The following is a 19,719-nucleotide window of genomic DNA, read 5'->3' as shown; positions in this document are numbered from 1 at the left end:
ACGCAAATTCTACGTAAAAATAGTTTTGGAAAACTGCTACAGTGATACCTCGGGTTACATATGCTTCAGGTTACATACGCTTCAGGTTACAGACTCTGCTAACCCAGAAATAGTGCTTCAGGTTAAGAACTTTGCTTCAGGATGAGAAGAGAAATCGTGCTCCGGTGGCGCAGTGGCAGCAGGAGGCTGCTAAAGTGGTGCTTCAGGTTAAGAACAGTTTCAGGTTAAATACAGACCTCCGGAACGAATTAAGTACTTAACCCGAGGTACCACTGTACAATGATTTAGATGGAAACTCACCCAACAATGTTAACAAAAGTGGAATTATTACAGTTAGGATAAATGTATGTTTGTTTGTTTTTTAATGTTTTCTTTTCATGTTTGTGGAATTTATGTGTCATAAATTTGGAAAACTAATAAAAAAAACTGGGGGGGGGGACCACCTACAGCTCCCCAAACAAACGGATCCAAAATCAGGATTCTCCCCCACCAAAAAAATCAGGGAATCCTCTCCCAAGGGAAAAAACAACACCACTCTTCATTTTCTTTTGTTTTAAACTAGGAAGAGTAGGAGCCCTTGGAGGAGGTCATGAAAGGGGAAGAGAGAAAATCGCCTGATATTGAGTCAGATTCATTAGTCTATTTAACTCAGTATTGCCAACACGGACCGGCAGTGGCTCTCCAAGGCGTCAGAAAACAGACATTCCCAGTCCTACCTGGAGTGAACCTGCCTTTATGCAAGGCAGATGCCCTACTGGTAAAGACACCGTGTTAGAAACCTCAGGTATACAGCAAGGCATGGAGCGGCACCCCAATATTGCTGTCTTAGAAATGGTCCATTTCCCAGTGTGTGGCTCGATCGTCTTGTTGAGATGCTTGCTGGACAGGGACCTATTTGCAATTCGGCCTCTCACTGCCTGTGAGGGAGGGATACAGGGCTGCGGAGAATGGGGGTGGAAGGGTCGTTCTAGGGTTTTAGTAATCTATTCAACGTGGTCATGTATCATGCCTTTTAGGGTTCAATCCCCCCACAAGGCGACTTACAAGGGAACCCATAAATACCGTGCAGCAAGACCAAAAAAATGTACAAAACAGACCGGTAAGATAGAAAGAGAAAGAGCAATCTTTTCTCTTTTGCTCTGTGGACAGCAGTTGTGGCAGTCCCACCATAATTCACTAGAGGGGGCGTACAGTGTAGAGGGGGAGGTTTGTGCTAAGATGGGGAGAGGGGTTGCCACCCATTGAGAGAAGGGGATGTGATTGTCAGGAGCTCAGTCTACACTCAAGTAGGACTCTGGCAGAGATACATGCCCAACTGGCATGTTCTCTCCCTCCTGGTCAATCGTTCGGGAGCTTCAAAAGCTTTCTTCAGCCCGAACATCACAGCGACCGATGGCAACCGACACCGGCACACTTAGGGATCTACAGAGCCTTTGCAGCTTGCGTAACAGACCTCAGCAACTCAGCATTTTGGCTAATCTACTTTATTTACATATAAACACACACAGAACACTGCAACATGGCTCCCTCTCTCGCTAGCATCAGACAGCAAAGAGAAAAAGAACAAAGGTCAATAGTCCCACTTCACGGAACACAGTAACACAAACTTCCTGTCTCCGTCACTTCCCACTCTGTGGAGTCAAAACATACACCGTCATGTGATAGACAACAATCCCATGACTGCAATCATGGAGCAGGAATTCTAACAGTGATAGGGGGCACTGACAGAAGAGATTTGGGTGGGGCATCCATTTCTGGGCAATTTGACCGTGGAACGGGCTCCCTTGGGAAGTTGTGGACTCTCATTCCTTGGAAGTTTTTAAGCAGAGTTTGGGTGGCCATCTGTCATGGATGCTCGAGTTGAGATTCCTGCATTGCAGGAGGTTGGACTAGATGACCCTAGGGGTTCCTTTAGAATTCTATGATTTCACATGCCAGCCAGCTAGTTCCTTGGGCTTAGCGGGGTGGTCACATGAAGCACAGGAAGAACTAAGTCTGTTCTTGACTTTATACGTACTTGTAAACTGCTTAGGAGACACCCAGGCAAATAAGCAGTATATAAATTAATAAATTAATAGTTAAAGCTATGGTTTTCCCAGTAGTGATGTATGGAAGTGAGAGCTGGACCATAAAGAAGGCTGATCGCTGAAGAATTGATGCTTTTGATTTCTGGTGCTGGAGGAGACTCTTGAGAGTCCCATGGACTTCAAGAAGATCAAACCTATCCATTCTTAAGCAAATCAGCCCTGAGTGCTCACTGGAAGGACAGATCCTGAAGCTGAGGCTCCAAGACTTTGGCCACCTCATGAGAAGAGAAGACTCCCTGGAAAAGACCCTGATGTTGGGAAAGATGGAGGGCACAAGGAGAAGAGGACGACAGAGGACGAGATGGTTGGATAGTGTTCTTGAAGCTACTAGCATGAGTGCGGGAGGCAGTGGAAGACAGGAGTGCCTGGCGTGCTCTGGTCCAGGGGGTCACGAAGAGTCGGACACGACTAAACGACTAAGCAACAACAACAACAAAATTAATGAATAGCAACAACTGTGAATCCAATGAGCTTGGAGCAGTTTGAGCGTCAATGGCTGCCCCCACTTCCAGAGGCAGTAGATCCTTGCTGGGAATCGCAAATGGAACGAGTGCTCTTGTTCTCAGGTCTTGTTTGCAAGCTTCTCACGAACACCTGGTTGGCCCCTGGGATGCTGGGCTGGACAGGCCATTGGCCTGATCCGGAAGGCTCTTCTTGCCTTCATATGAGCAGCTTGTAGAAAGAGCTAATACAGTGGTACCTCAGGTTAAGAACTTAATTCATTCTGGAGGTCCGTTCTTAACCTGAAATAACCTGAGGTACCACTTTAGCTAATGGGGCCTCCTGCTGCTGCCGCGCCACTGCCGCCCGATTTCTGTTCTCATCCTGAGGTAAAGTTCTTAACCAGAGGTACTACTTCCGGGTGAGCGGAGTCTGTAACCAGAAGCGTCTGTAATCCGAGGTACCACTGTATTGGATGGTTTCTGCTGAGGATGTTAGCCTTCAAAGCTTCACATTTTCAAAAACATTGGAAATACAGTGGTACCTCGGTTTACGAACTTAATCCGTTCCGGAAATCTGTTCTTAAACTGAAACTGTTCTTAAACTGAGGCGCGCTTTCCCTAATGAGGCTGCCGGTGCCCTTCCACCATTCGGATTCCATTTTTAGACCGAGGTAAAGTTCACAAACCAGGACACTACTTTCGGTTTTGCGGAGTTCGCAAACCGAATCATTCATAAACAGGACTGTTCTTAAACTGAGGTACCACTGTATTGTATCCCCGCCTCCCTCTTTAGTCTTGTTTTCAGATTATGAGGAACCCACGGTGAGCCTCTAGGAACGGGCGAGATACAAATCTAACTCAACCGTCCATCCTGAATTCATTCCAATAGCACATGTGGGGGTTTCAGACCGCAGAATTTAGGGAATGCCCCCCACATAGTCCCATCTACTCCTCCCCCCCACTCCGTTTGGATAATTGCGGAACAGCATCCCAGCGATTGCGGAGGCTGCCGTGCTGGTTTTAATCTTCTTGGCAGACAAAAGCCACAGCTTGTTAATAAGAGGCAACGTTTAGGATGCGTTAAGCATCACGTTCCGGATGATTTGGAAATCTGGAAAATGAAGAGCTATTAAGAGCTGGCTTCAGCGTGGCATTGACAGCTGAACAGCAGCCAACTCTGGCCGTTGGAGTCCCATGCATAACTCTCCCTTTTTCCTTTTTCAGCAACAAGCTGTTCAGGGACATTGGGCTCAAGGGAAGGACTTTGTGAATAACTGCACAGCACAGCAGCCTTCGGTCAGGATCTGCCTTTAATCCCAACCTCCAACATGATGCCGACTTGCTTTCCGTTCTCTCCCGTTTTTCTCCTTTCCCATTTCTTTTACCATGCTCCAGATTTATTTACTTTCTAAAATGCATTATTTCATATGGAGCTACTTGGATCTCCTATTTAATTTTTAGTAGTTTTTTGAGGGCCGCCCTTGGAGGCTATTTCAGAGGGAAGGTTGCAATATCAGTTTAAATAGGGCTGCCATATTCCCAAAAGTGGGTCAAAGTTGTTGAGCTGTAGTAATAATAATAATAATAATAATAATAATAATAATAATAATTTATACCCTGCCCATCTGGCTGGGTTTCCCCAGCCATTCTGGATGGCTTCCAACAAAATATTAAAATACAGTAATGCATCAAACATTAAAAGCTTCCCTAAAAAGGGCTGCCTTCAGATGTTTTCTACACGTCAGGTAGTTGTTTATCTCTTTGACATCTGGTTGAAGGGCGTTCCACAGGGCGGGTGCCACTACCGAGAAGGCCCTCTGTCTGGTTCCCTGTAACTTGGCTTCTCGCAGCGAGGGAACCGCCAGAAGGCCCTCAGTGCTGGACCTCAACGGCCGGGCAGAACGATGGGGATGGAGACGCTCCTTCAGGTATTAGAAAGAGCATTGAAAATGGGACTTGGGTCTTACTGCCCCAATACAGTCATGAAAACAAATCACCACCACCACCATCGAAGGTGGCAAAAGAGTAGCAATGGAAGCTTGTGTAAGGAGCAGCAGAGACAGAGGACAAAGGCATTCAGAGAAGGGGTGATAAATGAAAAAACGGATCTCTCAGGGCGACTCTGTGGACCTGGAAACCAGAAGCCAAGCAGAAATTGGAAGTATCAGGGCCCAGGCAGCGCTCAGAAGGTTGATGGTGCTTTATATGCATTGCACCACAGCCAACTTCCCCGTGTGTGAACATTGGCTAATTAAGCACACCCAATTAAGGAGCCGCCGCAATTAGCACAACAGGCATGTCAAGACCTGCTGCCCTGCTTAATGGCTTGTCCCTCAGAGATGCCAAAAGCCAGGCAAGTGGAGATTGAGGCCAATTCCCTGCCCGATTGACCACGGGGCTGATTGGCCACGGGGTCAACCCAATAATTCCTAAAGATCTGCGCAAGGGCTTCTGTCAGGCCTGGCGCAGTCTTGCGGGGAGCCAGCGGCTTTGCCAGTCGCGTTGTCAAGATTGCAACAAGGCTGGAATACACATCTGCCCGTTCTTCCTCTACAAAGGCAATCAGACGCCAATCTTGCAAACTCTGAGGTGGAAACTATTTTGGGGAGCTTGGTCAAGGAGGCAGGAAGACGCCGTAGCTTGCCTTCTAGGGCGCTGGTGCTCCTCTGAGACTAATCTGGTCTGCGGCCACATCCACTCCATCCATACATTTGTGTGTGTGTGTGTGTGGGTTTTTTTTTATTAAAGATTTTGTTGATTTACAAAAGTGTGTGCAATGTCTTTCTCTCATATTTTTTTCCCATGTAACGTTTTTACAAATCAGTTTCATTTGTTGATACATTAGGAAGAAAAGGGGGATGTTTCTATTTTACTTAATATATGTAGGGTTTGGTGTCAGCATCACTTGTGCAGGTTCTCCGCTGTTCGCTTGTGTTCCTTTGGTGGTGAGAGAGGTTGGGGTTGGCCTAGGGTGTGGCTGTTCATTTGTGGTTGGCTGTGGTGGTCTTTGTTTTCGTGTGTGAGTGGGGTGGGTGGGTGTTTTGGATCAGGTTAGCCATACTGATTTGTATGCTGTTGGTGGATTTTTGTCATTGTCCTGTTGGGCTGTGCATGTGATAAAGGGGAGCCATACCAGGGTGAAGGCGTCTTCTTCTATTTGTCCCTGTGACAGTTTCAGTTTATTGGTTAATTTTTCTAGTAGGGCTGTTTCCCATACTATTCGGTACCATTGTTCTGTGTTTACTCCTGACAGGTCTCTCCAGTGTCTGGCTATGATGCCTCTGGCTGCTGAAAGTAGGTGGGTTATGAGTTCTTTGTGGTGTAAGTGGGCATTATTGTCTTGGAAGATGTTTAGTAGGGCCAATTCTGGGGTGGTTTCTAACACTTGCTTGGTTATTTTACGTATTTCTTGTATGGTTGTTGTCCAGAATAGTTGGATTTTGGGGCACTCCCACCACACGTGGAGGTATGTGCCTGTGGAGGTGCACCCTCTCCAGCATTTTGGAGATACCTACAGGTGGTACCTAACACCAAGAAAACTAGCGCTAATACGTCCAGGAACCTCCATCCATCCATTTAAAGCACACTGCTTCTCCTGAGAACTTGTTGAGGGAACTGTAGCTCTGTCAGCAGTAAGCTACAGTTCCCATGATCCTGGAGGGGGGAGCAGGTGCTTTAAATGTGCAGTGCGGATGTGGCCTACCAGAGGGCTTGCTTCTCCACCCATGCATTCTTAACTCAAGCTATACATCCGTCAATAAGCAGATTATCACCATAACGTAGGCCATGGGCTCAGCGCAGCCTTAAGAGAGAACCTAGGAGGCTGCTCCTTCCGCATCCTTATGGGGCTTAGTTAGAGAACAGCGGTCCAGCATACATTTAGGGCTGTTTATCATTACCACTTTTTCAGCTTACTAGCTGCTTGTCGTCTGAAGGTCTCCAAGTGGCTTAACAGCAATACCGCATTTTTCGCCCTATAGGACGCACTTTTTCCCCTCCAAAAATGAAGGGGAAATGTGTGTGCATCCTATGGGGCGAATACAGGCTTTCGCTGAAGCCTGGAGAGCGAGAGGGGTCGGTGTGCACCGACCCCTCTCACTCTCCAGGCTTCAGGAAGCTCTGCGCAACGCTAGGGAGCCCGGTGCGAAGCCGCGCTGGGCTCCCGAGGCTTGCGCGGAGCTGCCTACACTCCGGGGCTCGGCGCAGCTCCGCGCAACCCTCCGGAGCCCGGCACACCTTCGTGCCAGGCTCCCAAAGGTTGCGCAGAGCTGCCTGCATTCCGAAGCCTGGGGCGCGCTGAAGAGCGCGCTAGGGCTTCGCGCAGCTCTCCACAAGCCTGGGGAGACCGGCGTGGCTCCCTAGACTTGCAGATAGCAGGCTGTTCTGGGGGCTGGGGTCAGGGGAAGCTCGGGCTTCCCCCGCGCCAGCCCCGTGCCTGGGGGGGGAAAATAATTTTTTTCCCTTTATTTCCCCCCCCCAAAAAAAACTAGGTGCATCCTATGGGGCAGTGCGTCCTATGGGGCGAAAAATACGGTATATGTTTATCTATAGACATATATATCATACCGTACGGGAAGGGAGAACAAAAAGGTCTGGGGTCACTCCATGCATCAATATAGCGTTTAACATTCTGCATGGATTGGGATATCATTGATGCTAACCCTTAGGATCTTAATATTCTCAACAGGTAGAGATATTTATATTTCCCTAAAAATCAGAATGTGGTACCTCGGGTTACAGACGCTTCAGGTTACAAATGCTTCAGGTTACAGACTCCGCTAACCCAGAAATAGTACCTCGGGTTAAGAACTTTGCTTCAGGATGAGAACAGAAATTGTGCTCCGGCGGCGCAGCAGAAGCAGGAGGCCCCATTAGCTAAAGTGGTGCTTCAGGTTAAGAACAGTTTCAGGTTAAGAACAGACCTCCGGAACGAATTAAGTACGTAACCAGAGGTAGCACTGTACAAGTTTAACGAGTGTCAGGTTAGCTCAGCAACAATCATATAAGTGCTTCTATTATTGACACTACCCCTTAGGACAGGCATGTCAAATGTCTGTCTTGGGGCCTTATCGAGCCCGCCGGTCGGGGTTGAATTCAGTTTATTTCCTGGGGTAAAATCCTAAAAAAGCCTTAACAACTTCAACTGTAAAAAAACCTTCAACCTCCAAAAAAGCTCAACAACTTCAATCCTAAGGTTAACAACTTTGGTTGGCCCTTCGCTTCATCAAATCTGGCCCTCTTTGAAAAAAGTTTGGACACCAATGCGCTTAGGATCTTAATATTCTCAACAGGCATGGAGTGGGTGTGTTTCTGGGTTGTTGTTTTTATTTTGATTATATATATATTGTGGTTTTCATGTTGATCTGTGAACTGCCCTGAGACCTCCGGGTATAGGGCGGTATATAAATTCAATAAATAATAATAATAATAATAATAATAATCCTTTCTCCTCTAACAACACTCTTCTTTTAAAAGGCTGCTCTGAACTTCCTAGCTGCCCATGATCCTTTGTGACATCACATGGACACTGGCACACAAACACTCTGCACATGCTCCAAAGGCAAGCACTAGCACAGAATAGCAATTTGAGCGTTCAATACGTACATCCCCCACGACCCTTTCAGTTACCCTCTTCTGCCCCCCTTGCCAGTTTCTGCTCATTTTTGTTTGTTTGTTTGAGTCAGGGAATATTTGGGGAGGGAAAGAACCCCCTTGGCTTGGTCCCACCTTCAGAGTCTCTAAGCAAATCCGATCTTTTTCTGTTTTCAAGCATGAAAAGCAGGCTTTCCAATGTGCAGCGCAGAGCACATGTGTGCCTTTAATTCCCGGAGAGAAAAGAGGAAATTGGTCCAGGAAATCTGCGCCCAAGAGTGACGGCATCCTCCCTGGAAAAAAAGACACTGAGCCCACAGCAACCTTTATCCAAATAACCCTCCTTACTTCTGAGTAATAGGTACCCAGGGCAACTAGCAATTTCCCCCAGACCAAAGCAAACTGCGCATTAATCTTGACGTTAAGTCTCTTTCTTGCAAATTGGCAAACGGTCTGGATTTGCTACTCTCATCTCCCTCCCTTTCTCCACAACCCAAATTGGCATACATTGCCTCAAACGTGACCCATAAATGGAACAGATGCAGAGACTGGCACCTGGAGGCAATTTTTCAGCTGGTTTAAAAGGAAGCTTTTTTCTTTTTCTTTTTCCCCCGTATTTTCCTTCCAGGCCGAAGGCAGCCAGTTTTGCATTTCAAGCCTCTCATCGTCCCCCACCCACCTCCCCTGCTTCAGCGCCCCTCCTGCAAAAGACGGAACTGAGATTCAAAGAAGGATGTTAGGGAGGAAAAGCTCTGCTTCCGAGAAGGAAAGGAACAAAGGAGCTGGTTATTGGCAGGTATTTCTGGGTCTTAATTCTGACTGAAAGGCCACCTCCGTAATCCCAAAAGCAGGAGGCTGGTCTTGGCTTCCTTTGGGCCGCTGCAGATGTGCCAAAACGGCTTCAAAGAATCTGTGCCACACCCTCAAAGCATATGGCTTTCCTCAAAGAACCCTGGTTTCTTAAGGGCCCTGGAAATGGTAGCTGTGCGGGAGGAAGTAAACTACAGTTCCCAAAATTCTTGGGGGGAGGGATGGTGCATGTTACAGACCACCCCAATCTCTGAGAAGTGAGAGATTCCTGAGGTTCTCTTATTTAGGGTTCAGTTTCTTTGGAATGAAGGTCGGCGGAGAGCGCAATGTCTTTAGCATAGATGGTTTTAGTTACACATATGTTGTCGTTTAGTCGTGTCCGACTCTTCGTGACCCCATGGACCAGAGCACGCCAGGCACTTCTGTCTTCCACTGTCTCCCGCAGTCAGACTCACGCTGGTAGCTTCGAGAACACTGTCCAACCATCTCGTCCTCTGTCGTCCTCTTCTCCTTGTGCCCTCCATCTTTCCCAACATCAGGGTCTTTTCCAGGGAGTCTTCTCTTCTCCTGAGGTGGCCAAAGTATTGGAGCCTCAGCTTCACGATCTGTCCTTCCAGTGAGCACTCAGGGCTGATTTCCTTCAGAATGGAGAGGTTTGATCTTCTTGCAGTCCATGGGACTCTCAAGAGTCTCCTCCAGCACCATAATTCAAAAGCATCAATTCTTCAGCGATCAGCCTTCTTTATGGTCCAGCTCTCACTTCCATACATCACTACTGGGAAAACCATAGCTTTAACTATACGGACCTTTGTTGGCAAGGTGATGTCTCTGCTTTTTAAGATGCTGTCTAGGTTTGTCATTGCTTTTCTCCCAAGAAGTTACACATATACACAACCTCAAGATTCACTGGAATGAGGGGGGTGCTTTCTGATGTGAAAACATTCACGAAAACTGCTCTCATTTAGCATAATGTGTGTTTGGTGGGGAGCTATTGGGTTGTTGTTTTAATTTTTATTATGTATTACTCTTGATGGTACCTTTCCTGGGAAAATCAGAGGCTCACTATGTCAGGTTCCTACTGGAAGACAGGACAAATGCTAGAACATTAGCAGTGGCAAAGTTTTTATCGGTGGTTGCAAGAACCAATGATCCCTATCTTTAAGTCTGAACAAAATGCTTGTTTAACCTGGAGGTAGGCTGTCTGAATTGTGCATTATTTTGTAACGATTTGTTGGGTCTCTGGACCGTAATACTGACTGATTGATTATGTATTTTGTGGTTTTATATCCTGATTTTATTCTGTGATTCAGGGACGTGGGTGGCGCTGTGGTCTAAACCACTGAGCCTCTTGGGTTTGCCAATCAGAAGGTTGGCGGTTCGAATCCCCGTGACGGGGTGAGCTCCCATTGCTCTGTCCCAGCTCCTGCCAACCTAGCAGTTCGAAAGCATGTCAAAGTGCAAGTAGATAAATAGGTACTGCTCCGGCAGGAAAGTAAACGGCGTTTCCGTGAGCTGCTCTGGTTTCCATCACGGTGTCCCGTTGCGTCAGAAGCGGTTTAGTCATGCTGGTCACATGACCCAGAAAGCTGTCTGCAGACAAACACCGACTCCCTCTGCCTGAAAGTGAAATGAGCGCCACAACCCCATAGTCGCCTTTGACTGGATTTAACTGTCCAGAGGTCTTTCCCCTTTTTCTAAATTTTATTCTGTGAATCGCCCTGAGTAGAGGCTGGTATATAATAAGTTTAATAAATAATAAATAGAAATTGCAATTGAGTAGATTGGAAGTCTAGCACAGGGTGGGGTGAGGGACGGTGGTGGGAAAAGGAAGTATGTGCGGGGTTGCGTGTGGGTATGTATGAATATTTTTTAGGATTGTATGAAATGTATGTTTGTTTGTGTCAGGTGGCTGTTGCGGTTGCTCGAGAGTAACCAGGCAGGACTCCGACCTGTGTTTTACAGGCTTTATTTTGGTGTAAACTATTTACAGTGAAGAGCCTCAAAGCTCACGTCTGGCTCAATCGCTAGCAGAATCCGGGGGTGGTCTTTTTTTAGACCACCCCCAACATAAGAGTTTCGTTACCCTCAAACGTCTCCTCTCCTCTCTGCGCCCCAAACTACTACGCAAGATGGGCGATGGCAAGAGTGTGTTTCCCTCCTGGCCGGCTTTGCCAGAAGTGGTGCTGAGGCTCCTACCAGCACCCTCTGGTCCCTGCACCTCTTCTCCACTGGAGGTGGGGCTTTCCTCCTCCCCAGAAGAGGAACTGCTTTGCAAGATTTTCGGAGGCTCTCTGTAACACAACTGCCCTTCTATTTCTCGCCTCTGAGCCGATTGCAGTTTCCTGACAGTTTGTATATCCGTAATATGTATGTATAACTGTATCAATGTTGAGTTATTTCAATAAAAAAAATTAAAAACAATAAATAATAATAAACTGATCCTAATATGGAGGGGCTCGCAGCATGAACACCCCAACAGATCTTGCTTCTCTATTAGTCACAGCTTTGGTTCCAACACAGATACAGCATGCCTCTGTGTCTCCAGCTTCCAGCCTGTTTTCAACTCACTCACACACACGCATTGAGGGGTTGGATTTGGTGGTACCTTCGAACTCCAGGAACTCTCCAGCTATTATTCTACACAACAGGTGAGGGTGAGGGGAGGATAGGCCCAGCCCTTAGCCTGGAGGGCACCATCACTTCCTTGCAGCTCTTGCAAAGAGCTCATTCTTTTGGGATGCTGATGAGGACACTTGGGTGGCCAGTTGTGAAGGCCATTGCATTACGAAGAAGCTTGCCTAGGACCCTCGTACCTATGGGACCGCCTCTCCTGGTATGCCCCACGGAGAGCCTCAAGGTCCATAAATAGCAACACCCTAGAGGTCCTGGGCCCTAAGGAAGTCAGATTAGCCTCAACCAGAGCCAGGGCCTTTTCAACTCTGGCCCCAGCCTGGTGGAACGCTCTGTCTCGTGAGACCAGGGCCCTGCGGGATCTGATTTCTTTCCGCAGGGCCTTTAAGACAGAGTTGTTCTGCCTGGCCTTTGGCTTAGAATCAATTTGATTCCCTCCCCCTCTTTCTCTTTTTTCCTTTCTCCCCCAGTGATGAGGCTGCATTTTAATGTTGTATTTTAATATTGTTTGTTAAGTTGTATTTCAATCAACTTGTTTTTATTATTGGTTGTTAGCCGCACTGAGCCTGGTCTTGGCTGGGGAGGGCGGGGTATAAATAAAATTTATTCCTTATTATTATTATTACTTCAGCAATGGGATCCTATTAAATTCTAGCCCTCACTGGGCACAGGATCCCAAGAACTGGAAGAGACTCAGGGCATCATCCAGACTGAACCCCACTCCCCCCAACCCCCCCCACAAAAGTGTGGCTGTGACCCTCAATTCGCAGGCAGAGAATTATAGTAATAATGATAATAATAATTGTGTTATCTATGCCCCACGCATCTGGTTGGGTTGCTCCAGCCACACCGTGCAACAAAAACCCACGAGGGCATATAGCCTGGCTTTCCAGCAGTTGCACACGCAAAATGCACAGGCATGCGCAATTGTTGCGCATGGATCTCCACGGACCAAGGTGCGAGGAAACTCTTTGGGGACAGATCCCTTTTCGATTCAGGACTCCGCAGCTGATCTGGATTGACTGGTGCCAGGAGGGAGGAGCTGCACTCCAGTGGGCGGGGCCAGAGGCAAAAGTGGGCGGGGCAACGGTCGTGAATTCTGCCATTGGCTAGCTTGTACGCATGTGCCCACACCCCTCTGTATCCTGCAGCCAAGCAAGCAGGGAGTTGCAATCTGGTTTCCAGAGCATTGCCTACCCAGGCAGAAAGACGCACGGTGATGGGTGCTGCAGAGAGGCCTGGGGGCTGCATGTGGCCCCCGGACCCTTGTCAGCGCAGGCGCACGGCCGGTTTCGCTGCATGTGGGAGAACAAGCACCAGCGGGTCTTTGGTTCCTGCCAAGGGACGGATCCCGGAGACATTTGCAGACTTCCTGCCCACCATCATACCTGGGAGCCTTCCGTTCCTGGTTGCTGCAGGAGTTTGACGGTCCTCCCTCCCGCCGACCGCTGGCTCCGTCCATCGTGCCAGGTCAGGCTGCTGCCAGAGTTCCTCTGCAGGCGGTAATTGAGGTTCTCGGCCGACACGGTGTGTTCTAGAAGGTTCTGGCAGAAGCTGAAGTGAGCAGCGGCAGCTGTCGGGCAGAGAAGAGTGAGAACTTAAAACCAACTGCAGCATCAAGGGGGGGCAGTAATTCTCTCCCAATGCAATATTCCTCCCCTACACAAACACACCCGTCCCCTCAAGATCAAATCATATTCAGAGTGTCGGACTAGGGCCAGGGTTCGAATTCCGCACTCGGACGTGAACCTCACTGGGCAACCTGGACCAGTCACTGCCTCTCAGCCTAACCTACCTCACAGGGTTGTTGCGGGGATTAAATGGGGAGCGGCAAACCTTGAGACCCTCGGAGAAAATAGTGGGATATAAATGCAACCATAAGCAAACCAGCACACCAATAAATGCAATTTTTAAAAATCCCACCCTTGTTCGTTAAGAGCTTTGCGGGGCTATGCTGTTCCCTTGCCCTTCATTTTCACAACAAACCTGCGAGGTAGGCTCAGGCAGAGCGACAGGTGCAAGCTACCATAGCGCTTTTTGTTGAATGGTCTCTTTAAATCTGAAGGTTCATTCTTGTTCCACAAGACGTGTATTTCTTTAAAGGCCAGAGCAAATAATGTGACCTGGTTTTGCAGCTGTGAAGCAGTATAGCAAGTGCTGTTAAGTTGTGGTAATTAAGCTGTTGGGTAGGGTATATAAAGAGCAGCAAGTAGTTCTCTCAGTACCCTGGTTGATGGGTCACACTTACTGATATAATTTAGTGTAAAAGGAGTTTTTGTGATTAAAACCTAGCAAAAGTTATTTTGCATTTCTTGAATGTGTGGTCTCCCCAGCACGCTTTCTGCAGTGCAACTAATCTGCAAATAGCCAACACTTTTAACCGGCACGGCTTCCTCCCCCCTTGGAGCTATAGTTTGCTAAGGGTTCAGAGAGTAGTTAGGAGACCCCATTCCTCTCACAGAGCTACAACTGTTAAGTTGTGGGTGAATATATCAGATGACATAGCGATTCTTCAAACAGCTCTTGTCTATTCACAGGCCAGAACAGAACAGAACAGAACTGAAGCATAGCTGTCAACTTACAGATTTGAAAATAAGGGACCAGCAGCCTCGAAAATCAGCAAAATAAGGGATTTTCAGAACACAGGTATGTTCAACTTCTGAGCCCTTCCGAGCCAAAGGCAGAAAGCCCAGCCAGCAGCCAAACGAAGCCTCAAGCGGTGGTTCCCACAGCGCAGCAACCCTTGCAAAAGTGATGCAGCAAGGAAAACCACTGTCACCTCTCCGCTGGGAAGCACTGAGCAAAGGCGAGTCCCCAGGCAATGCAGCCAATTTGATTGGCACAAAGCATGCAAGCTCCACCCCCCAGTCGTTCTTAGACTCCTTATTGGGTGAGCAACACAGCGAAGCAACACAGTTGGAGCCTCCCTCCTCCCTGACCAGCAGAGAGGGAGGGAGAGGAGCTGCTTCCTTTGAAACCCGGGAAATTTAAGGGACATCATCAATAAGGAACAGCAGCAGGACACGGCGCTGGGATAAGGGACTTTCCCGCCAAATAAGGGATGGTTGACAGCTATGCTGAAGGGTTCAGTCAACCTGCTTATACAGAGCTCAACTACAAAGCAACAGTAACAACTTTCTGTAACTATCCAATCACTGAACGTCACTTTCAATTCCTTATTTGCATATGCGGACCTGAGTGAAAATTATCTACAGTATCCCCCTGCTGGCCCAGGGTGAGAACTTCAGTCCATAACAACAACTCCCAGAGTGGTTCAACCATCGATCCCGTTTCCCAGGGAACCTTATGAGAACAGTTTCCTCAGACAAGACCCTGCATGCTTGGTTACTGACAGAGGCCCTGCTCCAGGCGCCTCCTTCTCTCGGAGGCTTGGAGAGAGGCGATGGAAAAAGCACCTTTTTGGTTAAGGCATCCAGATTTTAGAATTCTCTGCCTCGGGAGTCTCAGTTGACTTCCTCTTTGGAAAATTGCAGAAAGCAGATCAGAAGGATCTTGCATCTCCTTGTATGCAGATGTTGGTAGAGCACGAGACTCTATCTCGGGGTTGTGGATTGGGCAAAAGATTCCTGCATTCCTACGATCAGTTCTGTGTGTCTATTCCTCTTGGCTTTTTGGGGGTGGCTTTTTTGGCTGCTCTTTGGGCCTTGCTATTATTGCTGGCAGCTTCTTTCGTTTTAAAACTGCTTCGTTGTCAAACGTCCTTACCGCGAGCCGCCCCGGGGTTCCCACCGAGCTGGAAGGTATATTAAGTACCGTATTTTTCGCTCTATAAGACGCACCAGACCATAAGACGCACCTAGTTTTTGGAGGAGGAAAACAAGAAAAAAAATATTCTGAATCCCAGAAGCCAGAACAGCAAGAGGGATCGCTGCGCACTGAAAGCAGCAATCCCTCTTGCTGTTCTGGCTTCTGGGATAGCTGCGCAGCCTGCATTCGCTCCATAACACACACACACATTTCCCCTTACTTTTTAGGAGGGGAAAAAGGCAGTCCTATAGAGCAAAAAATACGGTATTTCCCTAACCCAAGTCAAACGACACGAATTCAGGCTGCAGCCCAAGCCCATGCCTATTTACTCAAACACTGAACTCGGGACACATCTGCTCCCAGGCGTACATCGCGTTGTTTCACTATATACATATAGTCTTTGCGGTCGGGCTGGAGCAGAGAGGGCTGAATCAAACGCTGCGGTTAGCCGAGCCACAGCGCTCTCTGATCTCCGCTCGGCTGGACTGCCAATTCCCCTCCAGCAATCTAAATGCAATGCAATTAAACGTTATGTCCCAGCAATTAAAAGCTTTATTGAAGGGGAGTGCAAACAGGCAGCTGGGTGGGGCTGTTTGTGAAAACAGGCCAACTCAAGGGGATGAGCTGTGCCATTATTTGGCCTGCAGGGTTGCTGGAACAGAAGCTGCAAGCCTGGAACCAGAGCTGGGTCAGTGGTTTCTGCCTCCCAGGACCCTGTGCTTGATGTGTAGCAAATAATATTTTGCATCAGTGTTATTAGGGATGGAGGAGAAACGTATGTGGAATGTATTTTTAAAGTCTGCGGCCTAACTGGAATTTCGATGTACATCGGAACACGGCTGCTGATCCACACCAGCGGTGCCAACCTGAATAAAATATTCGGGGAGGGCATGTAAGCCCTGCCCCACATAACAGATCGCACCATTTGAATGGCAATGCCCATCAACTTTGGGGGGCAGCCCCCTCAAATATTTTATGGGGTGGGGCAAAGGGACCTTGACCCCTAGGAGTTGGCTCCTACGCTTCTCTGATTATGGTGATGCTGTTTTGGCTAAAAAAATGCATACAAAAATTTGCACTTTAGCAGGAAAATGCATTGAAAAAGCATACGTATATTTTAGAGGGAGAATGCACGCAAAAATGGTTGTTTGGGGAGGGGGGAGTCTGTGCAATTGCTCTAATATAGCTTAGCCTAAAGTACTGGAACTAAAACTTTGCATATTCTCCTGGGATGAATGAGATGGGGTGACTTGTTACCGCTGGCTATCCTGGAGGTCAGCAGAGCTAAAAATGGAAACCGTTATCTCAAAAGGAATCTCACCTCTGGTATGAATCTGATTAGCTGGCTTTTGGGAAGCCAGAATATCTCAGCCTCCACCTCCCAGACCTACAATACAGTATAGGGGGTAACTAATAATTCTTCCCTGCCCCCCGTTATATTTTATTATTTCACCTATACATTCCAATACATAATCATTTTTTAATTTTGTTTTGTCGACTTCCCATCCCACTTTCCACTGTGTTTTTATTTCCCCTCCTTGCTGCACCCTCTCTTATGCCATAACAATAATCAGGGCTGAAACATAACAATAATCAGCCGAAACTCGCCAGAACTCGGTTCTGGCACCTCTCAGGTGGGTACCATTGCAGCACTAAGAACCAGGCGATGTATCACAAGCAAATGATGGTTTGGCATGGATTGTTGCTTACAGGTGGTCCTGGGCCTTGCATGCAGACTACCTGTAAGCAACAATCCATGCCAAACCATCATTTGCTTGTGATACATCGCTTGGCTGTTAGTGCTGCTGCTGCTGCTGTCGCTACTACTTGGCATCGAAATCTCTGCTTTACAGAAACCTCCTAAAGTAAGCCAGAATCATTATTCTCCCATTAAAAGAAAAGATGATTATAATGGCAATGGCTTTTCCTGTAATTTATATACAGTAGTACCTTAACTCTGACTTTAATACATATTTCCCTTAATGGTTTGACTTCCCACCTTTACCTCTGTGAGGGTTTTATTCCCAGCCTTTTCCTGCTGCATTATGCAGGGTATTTATATCTCGTATAAATATTTCCTCTGTTTCAATTGCTAAGGCAGCAACACCTTTGAAGGTGCGTCAAACGGGGGAAAGAAAAACCTTAAAATAAAAATATTAATAACCGAGAGAGAGAGAGAGAGAAACAACGCCTTGTTTTTTCTCAATCTTATTCCCAACACTGTCTTTACCATAGTGGTGTGAAAAGACACCAGGAGCAAAAATCACAGCATCATTTGGGACTTTCTATTTCTGCTCTCTGTCAGTCCAGATAGTCACCCAAATGTTGGTTTAAATGTCATCTTATTTTTAAACACACACACATTTCCTTTTCTTCTGACAAAGCCCCAAACTGGTGATGCTGATTCACTCCGAGGCAATTAAACCGTGAGGCCGGCGGCGACTGTGCACTCCAGACACTTTCCACAGGGAGGAAGATGCGCTCAACAGCCAGCTTTCACACCGGAGGCAGACAAATGATTCACCACACGATCACCCTAGATTTATGCCAGGAATTGGCTGTGGCGGGTCCCTCCACTCAGATGTCTGCTGCGCTGACCTCAATGCAGAAAGCCGCGCATCATTTCGCGCCAGCCGAAAACACAATAGGGAAACAGAAGACCCTGAGGTCTTCCGCTTTCCAAAATATAATTTACTTCCACTTGTAGGACTCTATCTGCCTTACACAGAGTCAGAGTGTGGGTCCATGCGGCCCTGTGAAGGCTACTTAGGAGGATGAGGAATTTTACACATCACTTGGGAAGACAGGTGAACTAATGCCAGTGTACTGGAAGAAGCAAAGATCACCAGTGTCGAAGCAATGATTCTTCAACATCAACTTCGTTGGACTGGTCATGTTGTGCGGATGCCTGATTATCGTCTTCCAAGGCAACTACTCTATTCCAAACTTAAAAATGGAAAGCGTAATGCTGGTGGTCAGCAAAAGAGGTTTAAAGACTGTCTCAAGGCAAATTTTTAAAAATGTAGTATAAACACCAACAACTGGGAAACACTGACCTGCGAGTGCTCCAGTTGGAGAACAGCCTTTACCAAAGGTGTCATGGGTTTTAAAGACGCTCAAACACAGGATGAAAGGGAGAAACATGCTAAGAGGAAGGCACATTTGGCAAACCCTCACCATGATCAACTCCCAGCCAGAAACCTATGTCCCGACTGTGGAAGGACGTGTGGATCCAGAATTGGCCTCCACAGTCACTTATGGACTCACTGTTAGAACCGTGTTTATGGAAGACAATCTTACTCAGCTATGAGGAATCACCAAAGAAGAAGACGACGACTTAGGAGGACATAAGAAGTTTCTCACTGGGCTGTATCAAAATCCCACCTATTTCAGCATATACGCTCCTGGGTCAGAACTGGGGGCAGCTGAACAGGAGAGAGACCTTGGGTTCATTGCGAATCGCTCAAAGAAGATGTTGCTCTAGTGTGCGGACAATATAGTTGCTACATGGGATATCTCTATATATTCCCCAAGGGTATTTTCAAAAGATTATGGAAATCTGCTTGGGATAGGTCTCCACCTTCAAGTAAACCTGGGATGTTCTACAGATGTTCTACTACAGAGCTAAGGCCCTTCCCTTGGGAGATCACTCCCCAAACCCAGGTCAGTGGTGGGTCCTCTGCAGAGCTGTGGACCTTGGCATGTGTTTGGTCATCTTGACCCTTGATGCTGGTCCAAGACTGCAGCACTTTTGGGAAGGTGGCGCATTTACAAGCACACATCAAAACACATACCGTAAGTGGTGCATTTACCATGTGGACATATTGTAGGTCTTTGATGCTCTGAAAGAGAGCGCATGGAAGAGTCTCTCAAATACCATCCACAGAGAATCACCCTTAGATCAGACTCTTCCACCTGCGTTAACAATCAGAATATCAAAACCCTCCATGATCAAGGAAGGGTGTGTGTGTGTCAATGAGGAAACTCCCTTGCACAAGACTCGCACGCCTGTCTCCCTGGATAAAAAAGCATCCGGCTTTGTCTAAGCTGCCGTTGATCCTGGCAAGCGAAGACGAGCAGCGAGCACTACAATAAACAGGCAGATCAGAGAGCTGAGGAACGGAGGCTCCTGTGTAAGTCTGCCTCGTGTGTTCCAGGAATGAAAGTGTTCCGGAAAGCCATTGATCTATTGTGTGCTAATTCCATCGCCTCTCTAGCTGCTAGAGACCCTTGACTGGAGCCGCTGTGTGAAATGCACCCCTGAAAGAGGATAGCTTCAAAGCCGGGGGGGGGGGGGGATAAATTTGACCTACCTGAGCAATTGCCCTTTCACAGAAATAAACCTGGCCAAGGGGAATAAGCAAGTAGAAAGGGGTCGAGGGAAAAGG

The 19,719-nt window shown here is 47.5% G+C and overlaps 1 protein-coding gene across 3 annotated transcripts in view; it reads right to left on the bottom strand.

Annotated features, from left to right (window-relative positions):
• SAMD10 (sterile alpha motif domain containing 10) overlaps positions 1 to 19,719 on the bottom strand; it is a 64,360-nt gene that overhangs the window by 12,771 nt on the left and 31,870 nt on the right. For all 3 annotated transcript variants that reach the window (XR_014549204.1, XM_083619185.1, XM_083619186.1), the window contains exon 2: positions 12,952 to 13,136. Coding sequence is in view for 2 of the 3 variants with exons in the window: in XM_083619185.1 (XP_083475311.1) it covers positions 12,952 to 13,136 (185 nt within the window). In the remaining variant the exon portion in view is untranslated. The remainder of the gene's footprint in view (positions 1 to 12,951; positions 13,137 to 19,719) is intronic.

The sequence above is a fragment of the Podarcis filfolensis genome (assembly GCF_964270895.1).
Source record: "Podarcis filfolensis genome assembly, chromosome: 6".
Lineage (NCBI taxonomy): Eukaryota > Metazoa > Chordata > Lepidosauria > Squamata > Lacertidae > Podarcis > Podarcis filfolensis.
This window is presented reverse-complemented; position numbering and strand designations above follow the sequence as displayed.